General features: G+C 44.6%; 1 protein-coding gene across 2 annotated transcripts in view; it reads right to left on the bottom strand.

Annotated features, from left to right (window-relative positions):
- Positions 1-6,913: 6,913 nt before the first annotated feature.
- The window catches only part of LOC139385657 (NIMA related kinase 3), a 41,431-nt gene continuing 34,468 nt past the window's right edge, over positions 6,914-13,876 (bottom strand). Inside the window, exons 12-14 of one of the 2 annotated variants that reach the window (XM_071130900.1) lie at positions 12,120-12,230; positions 8,347-8,458; positions 6,914-7,629 (exon numbers count right to left, since the gene is read on the bottom strand). In XM_071130900.1, coding sequence (XP_070987001.1) covers positions 7,563-7,629; positions 8,347-8,458; positions 12,120-12,230 — 290 coding nt within the window. In that variant the 3' untranslated portion in view covers positions 6,914-7,562. Of the gene's footprint in view, positions 7,630-8,346; positions 8,466-12,119; positions 12,231-13,876 lie in introns of both variants that reach the window. The other variant, XM_071130899.1, reaches the window with a different exon arrangement.

The raw sequence follows: 13,876 nt of genomic DNA, 5'->3' as shown, positions 1-13,876 counted from the left end.
AAGGCCTGTTTATAACTAGTGAGCTGTTCCTTCATAAGGCCTGTTTATAACTAGTGAGCTGTTCCTTCATAAGGCCTGTTTATAACTAGTGAGCTGTTCCCTCATAAGGCCTGTTTATAACTAGTGAGCTGTTCCCTCATAAGGCCTGTTTATACATACTGAGCTGTTCCTTCATAAGGCCTGTTTATAACTAGTGAGCTGTTCCTTCATAAGGCCTGTTTATAACTAGTGAGCTGTTCCTTCATAAGGCCTGTTTATAACTAGTGAGCTGTTCCTTCATAAGGCCTGTTTATAACTAGTGAGCTGTTCCTTCATAAGGCCTGTTTATAACTAGTGAGCTGTTCCTTCATAAGGCCTGTTTATAACTAGTGAGCTGTTCCTTCATAAGGCCTGTTTATAACTAGTGAGCTGTTCCCTCATAAGGCCTGTTTATAACTAGTGAGCTGTTCCTTCATAAGGCCTGTTTATAACTAGTGAGCTGTTCCTTCATAAGGCCTGTTTATAACTAGTGAGCTGTTCCCTCATAAGGCCTGTTTATAACTAGTGAGCTGTTCCCTCATAAGGCCTGTTTATAACTAGTGAGCTGTTCCTTCATAAGGCCTGTTTATAACTAGTGAGCTGTTCCCTCATAAGGCCTGTTTATAACTAGTGAGCTGTTCCCTCATAAGGCCTGTTTATAACTAGTGAGCTGTTCCCTCATAAGGCCTGTTTATAACTAGTGAGCTGTTCCTTCATAAGGCCTGTTTATAACTAGTGAGCTGTTCCTTCATAAGGCCTGTTTATAACTAGTGAGCTGTTCCCTCATAAGGCCTGTTTATACATACTGAGCTGTTCCTTCATAAGGCCTGTTTATACATACTGAGCTGTTCCTTCATAAGGCCTGTTTATAACTAGTGAGCTGTTCCTTCATAAGGCCTGTTTATAACTAGTGAGCTGTTCCTTCATAAGGCCTGTTTATAACTAGTGAGCTGTTCCCTCATAAGGCCTGTTTATAACTAGTGAGCTGTTCCCTCATAAGGCCTGTTTATAACTAGTGAGCTGTTCCTTCATAAGGCCTGTTTATAACTAGTGAGCTGTTCCTTCATAAGGCCTGTTTATAACTAGTGAGCTGTTCCTTCATAAGGCCTGTTTATAACTAGTGAGCTGTTCCCTCATAAGGCCTGTTTATAACTAGTGAGCTGTTCCTTCATAAGGCCTGTTTTATCTTTAACTCTCATAAAGAAACAGCCTTGTGTGTGTGTGTCCCAAACGGAACCCTATTCCCTATACAGGGCCTCTCTGCAGGCGTCACTCTGGTCAAAAGGAGTGCACTATGTAGGAAATAAGGTGCCATTTCGGGCTACGTAAATTCTGTCTGTCGGTCGATGTGTCACAAGGAAAAAGAGGAACACTACAAAGCGTTGGTGTCCTTGAGCTCCACCCCCAGATGTGTCTTTAAGATAAGTCCTTGAACTGCCTGCCGTTTCCTCCATAACAGGAGGTTTCAAGAGGGAGGAGTGGGTGGAAGGAAGGGGGAGCCACGCCCTCACCCTCACGGTGCTGAGACAAACCGACAGCAGGATGACAACAAATCAAATCAAACGTTTATTTTGTCACCTGCACCTGAATACAACAGGTGTAGTAGACCTTACAGTGAAATGTTTACTTACAGGCTCTAACCAACAGTGCAATTTCTAAGTTAAAAAAAAAGTATTAGGTTAACAATAGGTAAGTAAAGACATACAAAAAAGACAGTGAAAAATAACAGTAGAGAGGCTACATACAGTAGAGAGGTTATATACAGTAGAGAGGCTATATACAGTAGAGAGGCTACATACAGTAGAGAGGCTACATACAGTAGAGAGGCTACATACAGTAGAGAGGCTACATACAGTAGAGAGGCTATATACAGTAGAGAGGCTACATACAGTAGAGAGGCTACATACAGTAGAGAGGCTACATACAGTAGAGAGGCTACATACAGTAGAGAGGCTATATACAGTAGAGAGGCTATATACAGTAGAGAGGCTACATACAGTAGAGAGGCTACATACAGTAGAGAGGCTACATACAGTAGAGAGGCTACATACAGTAGAGAGGCTATATACAGTAGAGAGGCTACATACAGTAGAGAGGCTACATACAGTAGAGAGGCTATATACAGTAGAGAGGCTATATACAGTAGATATACAGTTGTGGGCTATACTCAGCCTTGTCTCAGGATGGTAAGTTGGTGGTTGAAGATATCCCTCTAGTGGTGTGGGGGCTGTGCTTTGGCAAAGTGGGTGGGGTTATATCCTTCCTGTTTGGCCCTGTCCGGGGGTGTCCTCGGAGTGGGCCACAGTGTCTCCTGACCCCTCCTGTCTCAGCCTCCAGTATTTATGCTGCAGTAGTTTATGTGTCGGGGGGCTAGGGTCAGTTTGTTATATCTGGAGTACTTCTCCTGTCCTATTCGAATCTAAGTGTGCGTTCTCTAATTCTCTCCTTCTCTCTTTCTCTCTCTCGGAGGACCTGAGCCCTAGGACCATGCCCCAGGACTACCTGACATGATGACTCCTTGCTGTCCCCAGTCCACCTGGCTGTGCTGCTGCTCCAGTTTCAACTGTTCTGCCTTATTATTATTCGACCATGCTGATCATTTATGAACATTTGAACATCTTGGCCATGTTCTGTTATAATCTCCACCCGGCACAGCCAGAAGAGGACTGGCCATCCCACATATGCTCTCTCTAATTCTCTCTTTCTTTCTCTCTCTCGGAGGACCTGAGCCCTAGGACCATGCCCCAGGAATACCTGACATGATGACTCCTTGCTGTCCCCAGTCCACCTGACTGTGCTGCTGCTCCAGTTTCAACTATTCTGCCTTATTATTATTCGACCATGCTGGTCATTTATGAACATTTGAACATCTTGACCATGTTTTGTTATAATCTCCACCCGGCACAGCCAGAAGAGGACTGGCCACCCCACATAGCCTGGTTCCTCTCTAGGTTTCTTCCTAGGTTTTGGCCTTTCTAGGGAGTTTTTCCTAGCCACCGTGCTTCTTCACCTGCATTGCTTGCTGTTTGGGGTTTTAGGCTGGGTTTCTGTACAGCACTTTGAGATATCAGCTGATGTACGAAGGGCTATATAAAATAAATTTGATTGATTGATTGATAGAGAGGCTACATACAGTAGAGAGGCTACATACAGTAGAGAGGCTATATACAGTAGAGAGGCTATATACAGTAGAGAGGCTACATACAGTAGAGAGGCTACATACAGTAGAGAGGCTACATACAGTAGAGAGGCTATATACAGTAGAGAGGCTACATACAGTAGAGAGGCTATATACAGTAGAGAGGCTATATACAGTAGAGAGGCTATATACAGTAGAGAGGCTACATACAGTAGAGAGGCTACATACAGTAGAGAGGCTATATACAGTAGAGAGGCTCTATACAGTAGAGAGGCTATATACAGTAGAGAGGCTATATACAGTAGAGAGGCTATATACAGGCACCGGTTAGTAAGGGCTGATTGAGGTAGTATGTACAGTTGAAGTCGGAAGTTTACATACAACTCAGCCAAATACATTTAAACTCAGTTTTTCACAATTCCTGACATTTAATCAGAGTAAAAATTCCCTGTCTTAGGTCAGTTAGGATCACCACTTTATTTTAAAAATGTGAAATGTCAGAATAATAGTAGAGAGAAAGATTTATTTCAGCTTTTATTTATTTCATCACATTCCCAGTGGGTCAGAAGTTTACGTTTTCTCAATTAGTATTTGGTAGCATTGCCTTTAAATTGTTTAACTTGGGTCAAACGTTTCCACAAGCTTCCCACAATAAGTTGGGTGAGTTTTGGCCCAGTCTAACCCAGTCCAGCCTTAACAACCCAGTATAAGTAAACTTCTGACCCACTGGGAATGTGATGAAATAAATAAAAGCTGAAATAAATCATTCTCTCTACTATTATTCTGACATTTCACATTCTTAAAATAAAGTGGTGATCCTAACTGACCTAAGACAGGGAATTTTTACCAGGATTAAATGTCAGGAATTGTGAAAAACTGAATTTAAATGTATTTGGCTAAGGTGTATGTAAACTTCCAACATCAACTGTAGTCTTGGTCTGGCGTGTTTAGTCTATATCTGGACGAAACACGTATCATTTTACTGTAGAGAACAGCACAGAGCACCTGTTTAGTGAATGTTATGTGGTATTATTGGAGAGGTCATGAACATGAAGGGTCTGACACATTTAGTTTAGAGGAGAGGCCTGGGGAGTCACAGCTGCTCTAGAAGTAGTGTTTCCTGTTTCTCTCCCAGTCTAGCCCTAACAGTAACCCAGTCTAGCCCTAACAACAACCCAGTCTAGCCCTAACAACAACCCAGTCTAGCCCTAACAGTAACCCAGTCTAGCCCTAACAACAACCCAGTCTAGCCCTAACAGTAACCCAGTCTAGCCCTAACAGTAACCCTGTCTAGCCCTAACAGTAACCCAGTCTAGCCCTAACAGTAACCCAGTCTAGCCCTAACAGTAACCCAGTCTAGCCCTAACAGTAACCCAGTCTAGCCCTAACAGTAACCAAGTCTAGCCCTAACAGTAACCCAGTCTAACCCAGTCTAGCCCTAACAGTAACCCAGTCTAACCCTAACAGTAACCCAGTCTAGCCCTAACAGTAACCCAGTCTAGCCCTAACAACAACCCAGTCAAGCCCTAACAGTAACCCAGTCTAGCCCTAACAGTAACCCAGTCTAGCCCTAACAGTAACCCAGTCTAGCCCTAACAGGAACCCAGTCTAGCCCTAACAGTAACCCAGTCTAACCCAGTCTAGCCCTAACAGTAACCCAGTCTAACCCTAACAGTAACCCAGTCTATCCCTAACAGTAACCCAGTCTAGCCCTAACAGTAACCCAGTCTAACCCTAACAGTAACCCAGTCTAGCCCTAACAGTGACCCAGTCTAACCCTAACAGTAACCCAGTCTAACCCTAACAGTAACCCAGTCTAGCCCTAACAGCAACCTAGTCTAACCCAGTCTAGCCCTAACAGTAACCCAGTCTAACCCAGTCCAGCCCTAACATGAACCTAGTCTAACCCAGTCTAGCCTGAACAGTAACCCAGTCTAACCCTAACAGTAACCTGGGTCTAACCCAGTCCAGCCCTAACAGTAACCCAGTCTAGCCCTAACAGTAACCCAGTCTAACCCTAACAGTAACCCAGTCTAGCCCTAACAGTAACCCAGTCTAACCCAGTCTAGCCCTAACAGTAACCCAGTCTAGCCCTAACAGTAACCCAGTCTAACCCTAACAACCCAGTCTAACCCATTCCAGCCCTAACAGTAACCCAGTCTAACCCAGTCTAGCCCTAACAGTAACCCAGTCTAGCCCTAACAACAACCCAGTCTAGCCTTAACAACAACCCAGTCTAACCCTAACAGTAACCCAGTCTAGCCCTAACAGTAACCCAGTCTAGCCCTAACAGTAACCCAGTCTAACCCAGTCCAGCCCTAACAACAACCCAGTCTAGCCCTAACAGTAACCCAGTCCAGCCCTAACAACAACCCAGTCTAACCCTAACAACAACCCAGTCTAGCCCTAACAGTAACCCAGTCCAGCCCTAACAACAACCCAGTCTAGCCCTAACAACAACCCAGTCTAACCCTAACAACCCAGTCTAGCCATAACAGTAACCCAGTCTAGCCCTAACAGTAACCCAGTCCAGCCCAGTCTAGCCCTAACAACAACCCAGTCTAGCCATAACAGTAACCCAGTCTAACCCAGTCATCGATGCACTTATTGATAAAGCCAGTGACTGATGTGGTGTACTCCTCAATGCCATCGGAAGAATCCCAGAACATGTTCCAGTCTGTTCTAGCAAAACAGTCCTGTAGTTTAGCATCTGCTTCATCTGACCACTTCTTTTATGGACCTAGTCACTGGTACTTCCTGCTTTAATCAGGAATCAGGATGATAAAATGGTCAGATTTGCCAAATGGAGGGCGAAGGAGAGCTTTGCATGTGTCTCTGTGTGTTGAGTAAAGGTGGTCTAGAGTATTTTTATCCTCTGGTTGCACATTTAACATGCTGATAGAAATGAGTTAAAACTGATTTGAGTTTTCCTGCATTAAAGTCCCCGGCCACTAGGAGCGCCGCCTCTGGATGAGCGGTTTCCTGTTTGCTTATGGCCGTATACAGCTCGTTGAGTGCCAGCATCGGTCTGCTGTGGTATATAAACTATTTTTGTAAATAGTGTGGTCCACAGCTTATCATGAGATACTCTACCTCTGGCGAGCAAAAACCTTGAAACTTCCTTAGGATTTTGTGCACAAGTTGTTTACAAATATACATTAGGCACATTTTTGATTTGATCAGTGATATTTAACACCTGCTGTTTGCAACACGCTTTTATCCAAAGCGACTTACAGTCATGCATGCATAAAATTTCATGAATGGGGGGGGGGTCCTGGGAATCAAACCCACTACCCTGGCGTTACAACCTCCATGCTGTACCAGCTGAGCTACAGAGGACCACTAAACTGTAATGTCAATTATCTTTATGGAAATGACATTGATATATATGCCCACAGGAAATAGACGTGATAGTTATAACTAAACGTCTTTGTGGTGACTACGCGTTGTATTAAAGTGCTCCCATTGAGTTAGATCTCATTTAAGATTTAAAAGACTGGTTTCTGGAATCTCATTGAAGACATTTCCAATGTCTCCCACGACGTGTATTTCGGTCTGTGCGTGCATAAAGAAAGGCCCCCTGTGAAGGCTGCCGTCACGTTAAGTTTCCTAATTTAAAAAAAAAAAATATATATAAAAAAAAAAAGGACTTAACAGTAGAAAAAGGTTGTCATGGCAAGACTAGTCGGCGTGGCAACAAGCTGGAACGATCGCAAACTGTTACTCGGGCTAAGGTAGTATAGATTTAAAACGAGAGACATCACAACGGTCTTTATTTTCTGTAATAAATCATACATTGTTTAGTTACCATTTATTTAAATATTAAGACAAAAACAGCTCAATTAGGTAAAGCTCTTTCACCTGTTCTCATCATTACTCTTCAACACATTTCAAAACATTTTTTAAATTTACATTTTCCTCAGTGGAATACTTTCAAATAAAAGACATATAGTTAAAATACGAACGGTGTCACAAAGTTGTTCATCATACAGTCAAAAAACAGGACTGGTTCCCATCAAAGTAATTCATATCCACCATTTCAAAACGTAAACAGTGCAATATATATGTAAACAGGCAGACCGCAAGCTAGACAGACAGACCGCTAGCTAGCTAGACAGACAGACCGCTAGCTAGCTAGACAGACAGACCGCTAGCTAGCTAGACAGACAGACCGCTAGCTAGCTAGACAGACCGCTAGCTAGCTAGACAGACCGCTAGCTAGCTAGACAGACCGCTAGCTAGCTAGACAGACCGCTAGCTAGCTAGACAGACAGACCGCTAGCTAGCTAGACAGACCGCTAGCTAGCTAGACAGACCGCTAGCTAGGCAGACCGCTAGCTAGCTAGACAGACCGCTAGCTAGGCAGACCGCTAGCTAGGCAGACCGCTAGGTAGACCGCTAGGTATCAGTGGTCCATAGACATCTGCTCTAGTTCCTCCATCCAGTCACAGGGACAGTCCTCTTCAAAGTCTCTGAGAATTGGACATGGGGACTGTTAGAAAACAGGGCACTGTATGTATCAAGCTCCACATGGACCCCCCCCCCCCTCTCCCCCCCTCTGTCCATGCAATCTTATTCATTGTTATTTAAAAGGACACAACTCATCCTAAAAATCATCACTCCTACTCTGATACATACATGCCTAAATTAAAGAAATAATATTCACAGAATGGATGGGTATGGACTGGTCAATATGATCCCACTGAAACATTAGTTATTTACCTCATTCAATGCATCAGAGGGACCAATACTGCCCTACCAATACTGCCCTACCAATACTGCCCTACCAATACTGCCCTACCAAGCAAAAAGGCAGTAACTGATCATAGTGTGGAACTGAGGACAAAAAAGGTTTTTATTTACCTTGGTTTCACAGTAACATGACCCCCATTTTCTCCTGAACACAATAGAGGCAGGATACTTGTCCACATGATGAAGCATGTATTTAAAAATGACATCAACTCATTTTTTGACCAAATTAGCATTTACTGCCTTTTAGCTTGTTATAGTCTAATGGTTATACTACTTTCTACTCTCCGTGTCTGTCCCAAAGTAGACCCTATTCCCTTCATAGTGTACAGGCCCATAGGGCCCTGGTCAAAAGTAGTGCACTATATAGGGAATAGGGTTCCATTTGGTGGAATACACAATATGTCTGGTCTGGCCAATGGGCTTCCAGGAGGACTCACGTATCCTCGTCGTCAGAGCGTGGTTGCAGCCGTTCTTCATCCTCTGTCTGTCCAGCTGTCGGTCCGTCTGTGTCGTCCCTTCCTCCCCGGGACAGGGGGCCTACCAGAGGGTCTTCACCAGTGGGGAGAGGGACACGTTTCAAATCGGACCCTTTACCCTATGTAGTGTGGGACAAGGCCCCGTTCCCTACATTCTAGGGCCCTACTTTGGACCCGATAAATTTGTGCCTAGTCCTAAAATCAGGATGAGTGTACATGTACACTGAGTATACAAAACATTAGGAACACCTTAATATTGAGTTGAACTGCCTTTTCCCCTCAGAACAGCCTCAATTCGTTGGGTCATGGACTTCACAAGGTGTTGAAAAGTTCCTCAGGGATGCTGGCCCATGTTGACTCCAGTTGACCCCCCCATGTTGACTCCAATGCTTCCCACAGTTGTGTCAAGTTGGCTGGATGTCCTTTGGGTGGTGGACCATTCTTGATACCCACGGGAAACTGTTGAGCGTGAAAAACCCAGCAGTGTTGCAGTTCTTGACACAAACCGGTGCGCCTGGCACCTACTACCATACCCCGTTCAAAGACACCTACTACCATACCCCGTTCAAAGACACCTACTACCATACCCCGTTCAAAGACACCTACTACCATACCCCGTTCAAAGACACCTACTACCATACCCCGTTCAAAGACACCTACTACCATACCCTGTTCAAAGACACCTACTACCATACCCCGTTCAAAGACACCTACTACCATACCCCGTTCAAAGACACCTACTACCATACCCCGTTCAAAGACACCTACTACCATACCCCGTTCAAAGGCAATCTTTTGTCTTGCCCATATTCACCCTCTGAATGGTACACGTACACAATCCTTGTCTCAATTGTCTCAAGGCTTCTTAACACTTCTTTAACTTTTAATCCCATTAATCTACACTGATTGAAGTGGATTTAACAAGTGATCAGGGATCGTAGCTTTCACCTGGTCAGTCTATGTCATGGAAAGAGCAGGTGATCTTAATGTTTTGTATGCTCAATGTATCAGGGTAGTAGTCATGTTGATATAGCAGCACAACTCTCATCACCATCATCATCATCATCATACTGTATCATCATCATCATCATACTGTAGCTTTAAAGAGCAGTCGTAGACCAAATTGCATTCTAGACCAGGGGTACCAATTTACCCCACCATTTCTTCTGTGTGCCAGCTATGGACAGACGATCTGTGTGCCAGCTTTAGACAGACGATCTGTGTGCCAGCTACGGACAGACGATCTGTGTGCCAGCTACGGACAGACGATCTGTGTGCCAGCTACGGACAGACGATCTGTGTGCCAGCTTTAGACAGACAATCTGTGTGCCAGCCTTGGACAGACGATCTGTGTGCCAGCTACGGACAGACGATCTGTGTGCCAGCTACGGACAGACGATCTGTGTGTCAGCTACGGACAGACGATCTGTGTGTCAGCTACGGACAGACAATCTGTGTGCCAGCTACGGACAGACGATCTGTGTGCCAGCTACGGACAGACGATCTGTGTGCCAGCTACAGACAGACGATCTGTGTGCCAGCTACGGACAGACCGATCTGTGAGCCAGCTACGGACAGACCGATCTGTGAGCCAGCTACGGACAGACGATCTGTGTGCCAGCTACGGACAGACGATCTGTGTGCCAGCTACGGACAGACGATCTATGTGCCAGCTACGGACAGACGATCTGTGTGCCAGCTACGGACAGACCGATCTGTGTGCCCGTTATGATTTTCATACGTGCATTTTACAACTAATTGCTCACAAACTGCTCGCTAAACAGAGCCCATTAGCAGCACAGGCTTGATCTTGGAACAAAGATTCTCTTGGTGAATGATAAGTGACAATTTCACCACGGGGCAGGTAATCTTTATGTTTTCCCCACCATATATATATATATATATATATATTTATTTGACCTTTTATTCAACTAGGCAAGTCAGTTAAGAACAAATTCTTATTTTCAATGACGGCCTAGGAACAGTGGGTTAACTGCCTGTTCAGGGGAAGAACGACCTTGTCAGCTCGGGGGTTTGAACTTGCAACCTTGCGGTTACTAGTCCAACGCTCTAACCACTAGGCTACCCTGCCGCACCCGTCAGTTGTAATAGCGAATCGACACCTCCTCTCCTCAAAATGATCTGTGAAGGCTTTTGCTACATCTATTAGTACCAGACAAGGCAGTTCCTCACCTACCTCCTCACCTACCTGCAGCTTTTTGACATTTTCAACCATCTCGAGTAACACACCATTCAACAGTTCTGGCAGACAAAGGCCAAAGGTCAATTTATTTTGAAATGATTGTGTCTTTGTTGGGCAAACCATCACATAAATCCTGCGAAGATTTTTCTTTGCTGATGACATTCTGCATCCTCCTGAACTTAAAAAAAATATATATAAGACTTGCTAGCTGCTAGCCATGTGAAAACGAATCTCTCATCTTCAGTGCTGCCTTGGTTTTCGAATTTGGCGGGATAGGTGGGTCGTCTTGCGCTGAACTAATAATATGAAACTCCTGCAAAATCATGAAAACTGTGCTTCCAACTTTACGACAACAGTTTGGGGAAGGCCCTTTCCTGTTTCAGCATGACAATACCCCCGTGCACAAAGCGAGGTCCATATTGAAATGGTTTGTCAAGATCGGTGTGGAAGAACTTGACTGGCCTGCACAGAGTCCTGACTTCCACCCCATCGAACACATTTGGGATGAATTGGATCGCCGACTGCAAGCCAGGCCTAATCGCCCAACATCAGTACCCGAACTCACTAATGCTCTTGCGGCTGAATGGAAGCAAGTCCCCGCAGCAATGTTCCAACATCTAGTGGAAAGCCTTCCCCAGAAGAGTGGATGCTGTTATAGCAGCAATGTTCCAACATCTAGTGGAAGGCCTTCTCAGAAGAGTGGATGCTGTTGTAGCAGCAATGTTCCAACATCTAGTGGAAGGCCTTCTCAGAAGAGTGGATGCTGTTATAGCAGCAATGTTCCAACATCTAGTGGAAGGCCTTCTCAGAAGAGTGGATGCTGTTATAGCAGCAATGTTCCAACATCTAGTGGGAAGCCTTCCCAGAAGAGAGGAGGCTGTTATAGCAGCAAAGGGGAAGGGGGGGGACCAACTCCATATTAATGTCAATGAAATTAGATTTTCAACGAGCAGGTGTCCACATATTTTTGGTCATGTAGTGTATCATAGCTTTTTAAAATAGCTGTGGTAGAACGTTACAGTTAAGTCATAACAGTAGAGATGGAAGCAAATGGAAGAGGTGTAACTGTGTCTATCACTATCAAGGTTGTTGAGAGATCTACATCACTTGGGAAGTCATACGTGGATCATCTATTACAATTCCTTTCAATCGGAAATAAGGTTTCACAGCACGCACGACCAACCATGTGGTGGACAAGTCAATTATACCGTAAGTGTTTTCTAGAAAGATTCCCCTCTAAGCGGGACCTACCTTCCTTGTGTATGGAGTAGGTTCTGATAGCGGGACCTACCTTCCTTGTGTATGGAGTAGGTTCTGATAGCGGGACCTACCTTCTGTGTGTATGTAGTAGGTTCTGATAGCGGGACCTACCTTCTGTGTGTATGGAGTAGGTTCTGATAGCGGGACCTACCTTCTGTGTGTATGGAGTAGGTTCTGATAGCAGGACCTACCTTCTGTGTGTATGGAGTAGGTTCTGATAGCGGGACCTACCTTCTGTGTGTATGGAGTAGGTTCTGAAAGCGGGACCTACCTTCTGTGTGTATGGAGTAGGTTCTGAAAGCGGTGGAGAGCTGGGCTTTCTCTAACAGTCTCAGTAGCTTCTCTGGTGGACTCCTGTCCCATCGTCTCCGCTCTCTGTTCTCTACAGAATTAATGGAAATATTGACAGTTAAAAAAAAAATATATTTTTTTTAAATACGTTTTATTTGATTGAATAGTGGAAATCTGAGGGCTCCGACGGGAGGCGAAGTTGGACTCAGATTGTAGGACTCAAACGTTCGTGGACGCTTTAGTGACTCAAAACATCACTTCTCAAAATGTTTATTGCAAATATATACGGTGGGTGTTCACTCTACGTTGTTTGAGTGTACCTGGATATCCTGTGATGTTTGTACGACGACAATGTCAATGTCACTTTCTCGTATGTTTCAGTGAGAGTACCTATCTAGGGGTGTGTCACGCATTGTTTCAGTACCTATCTAGGGGTGTGTCACGCATTGTTTCAGTACCTATCTAGGGGTGTGTCACGCATTGTTTCAGTACCTATCTAGGGGTGTGTCAAGCATTGTTTCAGTACCTATCTAGGGGTGTGTCAAGCATTGTTTCAATACCTATCTAGGGTGTGTCAAGCATTGTTTCAGTACCTATATAGGGGTGTGTCAAGCATTGTTTCAATACCTATCTAGGGTGTGTCAAGCATTGTTTCAGTACCTGAATAGGGGTGTGTCAAGCATTGTTTCAGTACCTATCTAGGGGTGTGTCAAGCATTGTTTCAGTACCTATCTAGGGGTGTGTCACGCATTGTTTCAGTACCTATCTAGGGGTGTGTCACGCATTGTTTCAGTACCTATCTAGGGGTGTGTCACGCATTGTTTCAGTACCTATCTAGGGGTGTGTCACGCATTGTTTCAGTACCTATCTAGGGGTGTGTCAAGCATTGCTTATGTACCTATCTAGGGGTGTGTCACGCATTGTTTCAGTACCTATCTAGGGGTGTGTCACGCATTGTTTCAGTACCTATCTAGGGGTGTGTCAAGCATTGTTTCAGTACCTGAATAGGGGTGTGTCAAGCATTGTTTCAGTACCTGAATAGGGGTGTGTCAAGTATTGTTTCAGTACCTATCTGGGGGTGTGTCAAGCATTGTTTCAGTACCTATCTAGGGGTGTGTCAAGCATTGTTTCAGTACCTGAATAGGGGTGTGTCAAGCATTGTTTCAGTACCTATCTAGGGGTGTGTCAAGCATTGTTTCAGTACCTATCAAGGGGTGTGTCACGCATTGTTTCAGTACCTATCTAGGGGTGTGTCACGCATTGTTTCAGTACCTATCTAGGGGTGTGTCACGCATTGTTTCAGTACCTATCTAGGGGTGTGTCAAGCATTGCTTATGTACCTATCTAGGGGTGTGTCAAGCATTGTTTCAGTACCTGAATAGGGGTGTGTCAAGCATTGTTTCAGTACCTGAATAGGGGTGTGTCAAGTATTGTTTCAGTACCTATCTGGGGGTGTGTCAAGCATTGTTTCAGTACCTATCTAGGGGTGTGTCAAGCATTGTTTCAGTACCTGAATAGGGGTGTGTCAAGCATTGTTTCAGTACCTATCTAGGGGTGTGTCAAGCATTGTTTCAGTACCTATCAAGGGGTGTGTCACGCATTGTTTCAGTACCTATCTAGGGGTGTGTCACGCATTGTTTCAGTACCTATCTAGGGGTGTGTCACGCATTGTTTCAGTACCTATCTAGGGGTGTGTCAAGCATTGCTTATGTACCTATCTAGGGGTGTGTCACGCAT

The sequence above is a fragment of the Oncorhynchus clarkii genome, chromosome 27, assembly GCF_045791955.1.
Source record: "Oncorhynchus clarkii lewisi isolate Uvic-CL-2024 chromosome 27, UVic_Ocla_1.0, whole genome shotgun sequence".
Taxonomy (NCBI): Eukaryota; Metazoa; Chordata; class Actinopteri; order Salmoniformes; family Salmonidae; genus Oncorhynchus; species Oncorhynchus clarkii.
Note: the sequence above shows the minus strand (reverse complement) of the source record. Positions and strands in the feature narration are given on the sequence as shown.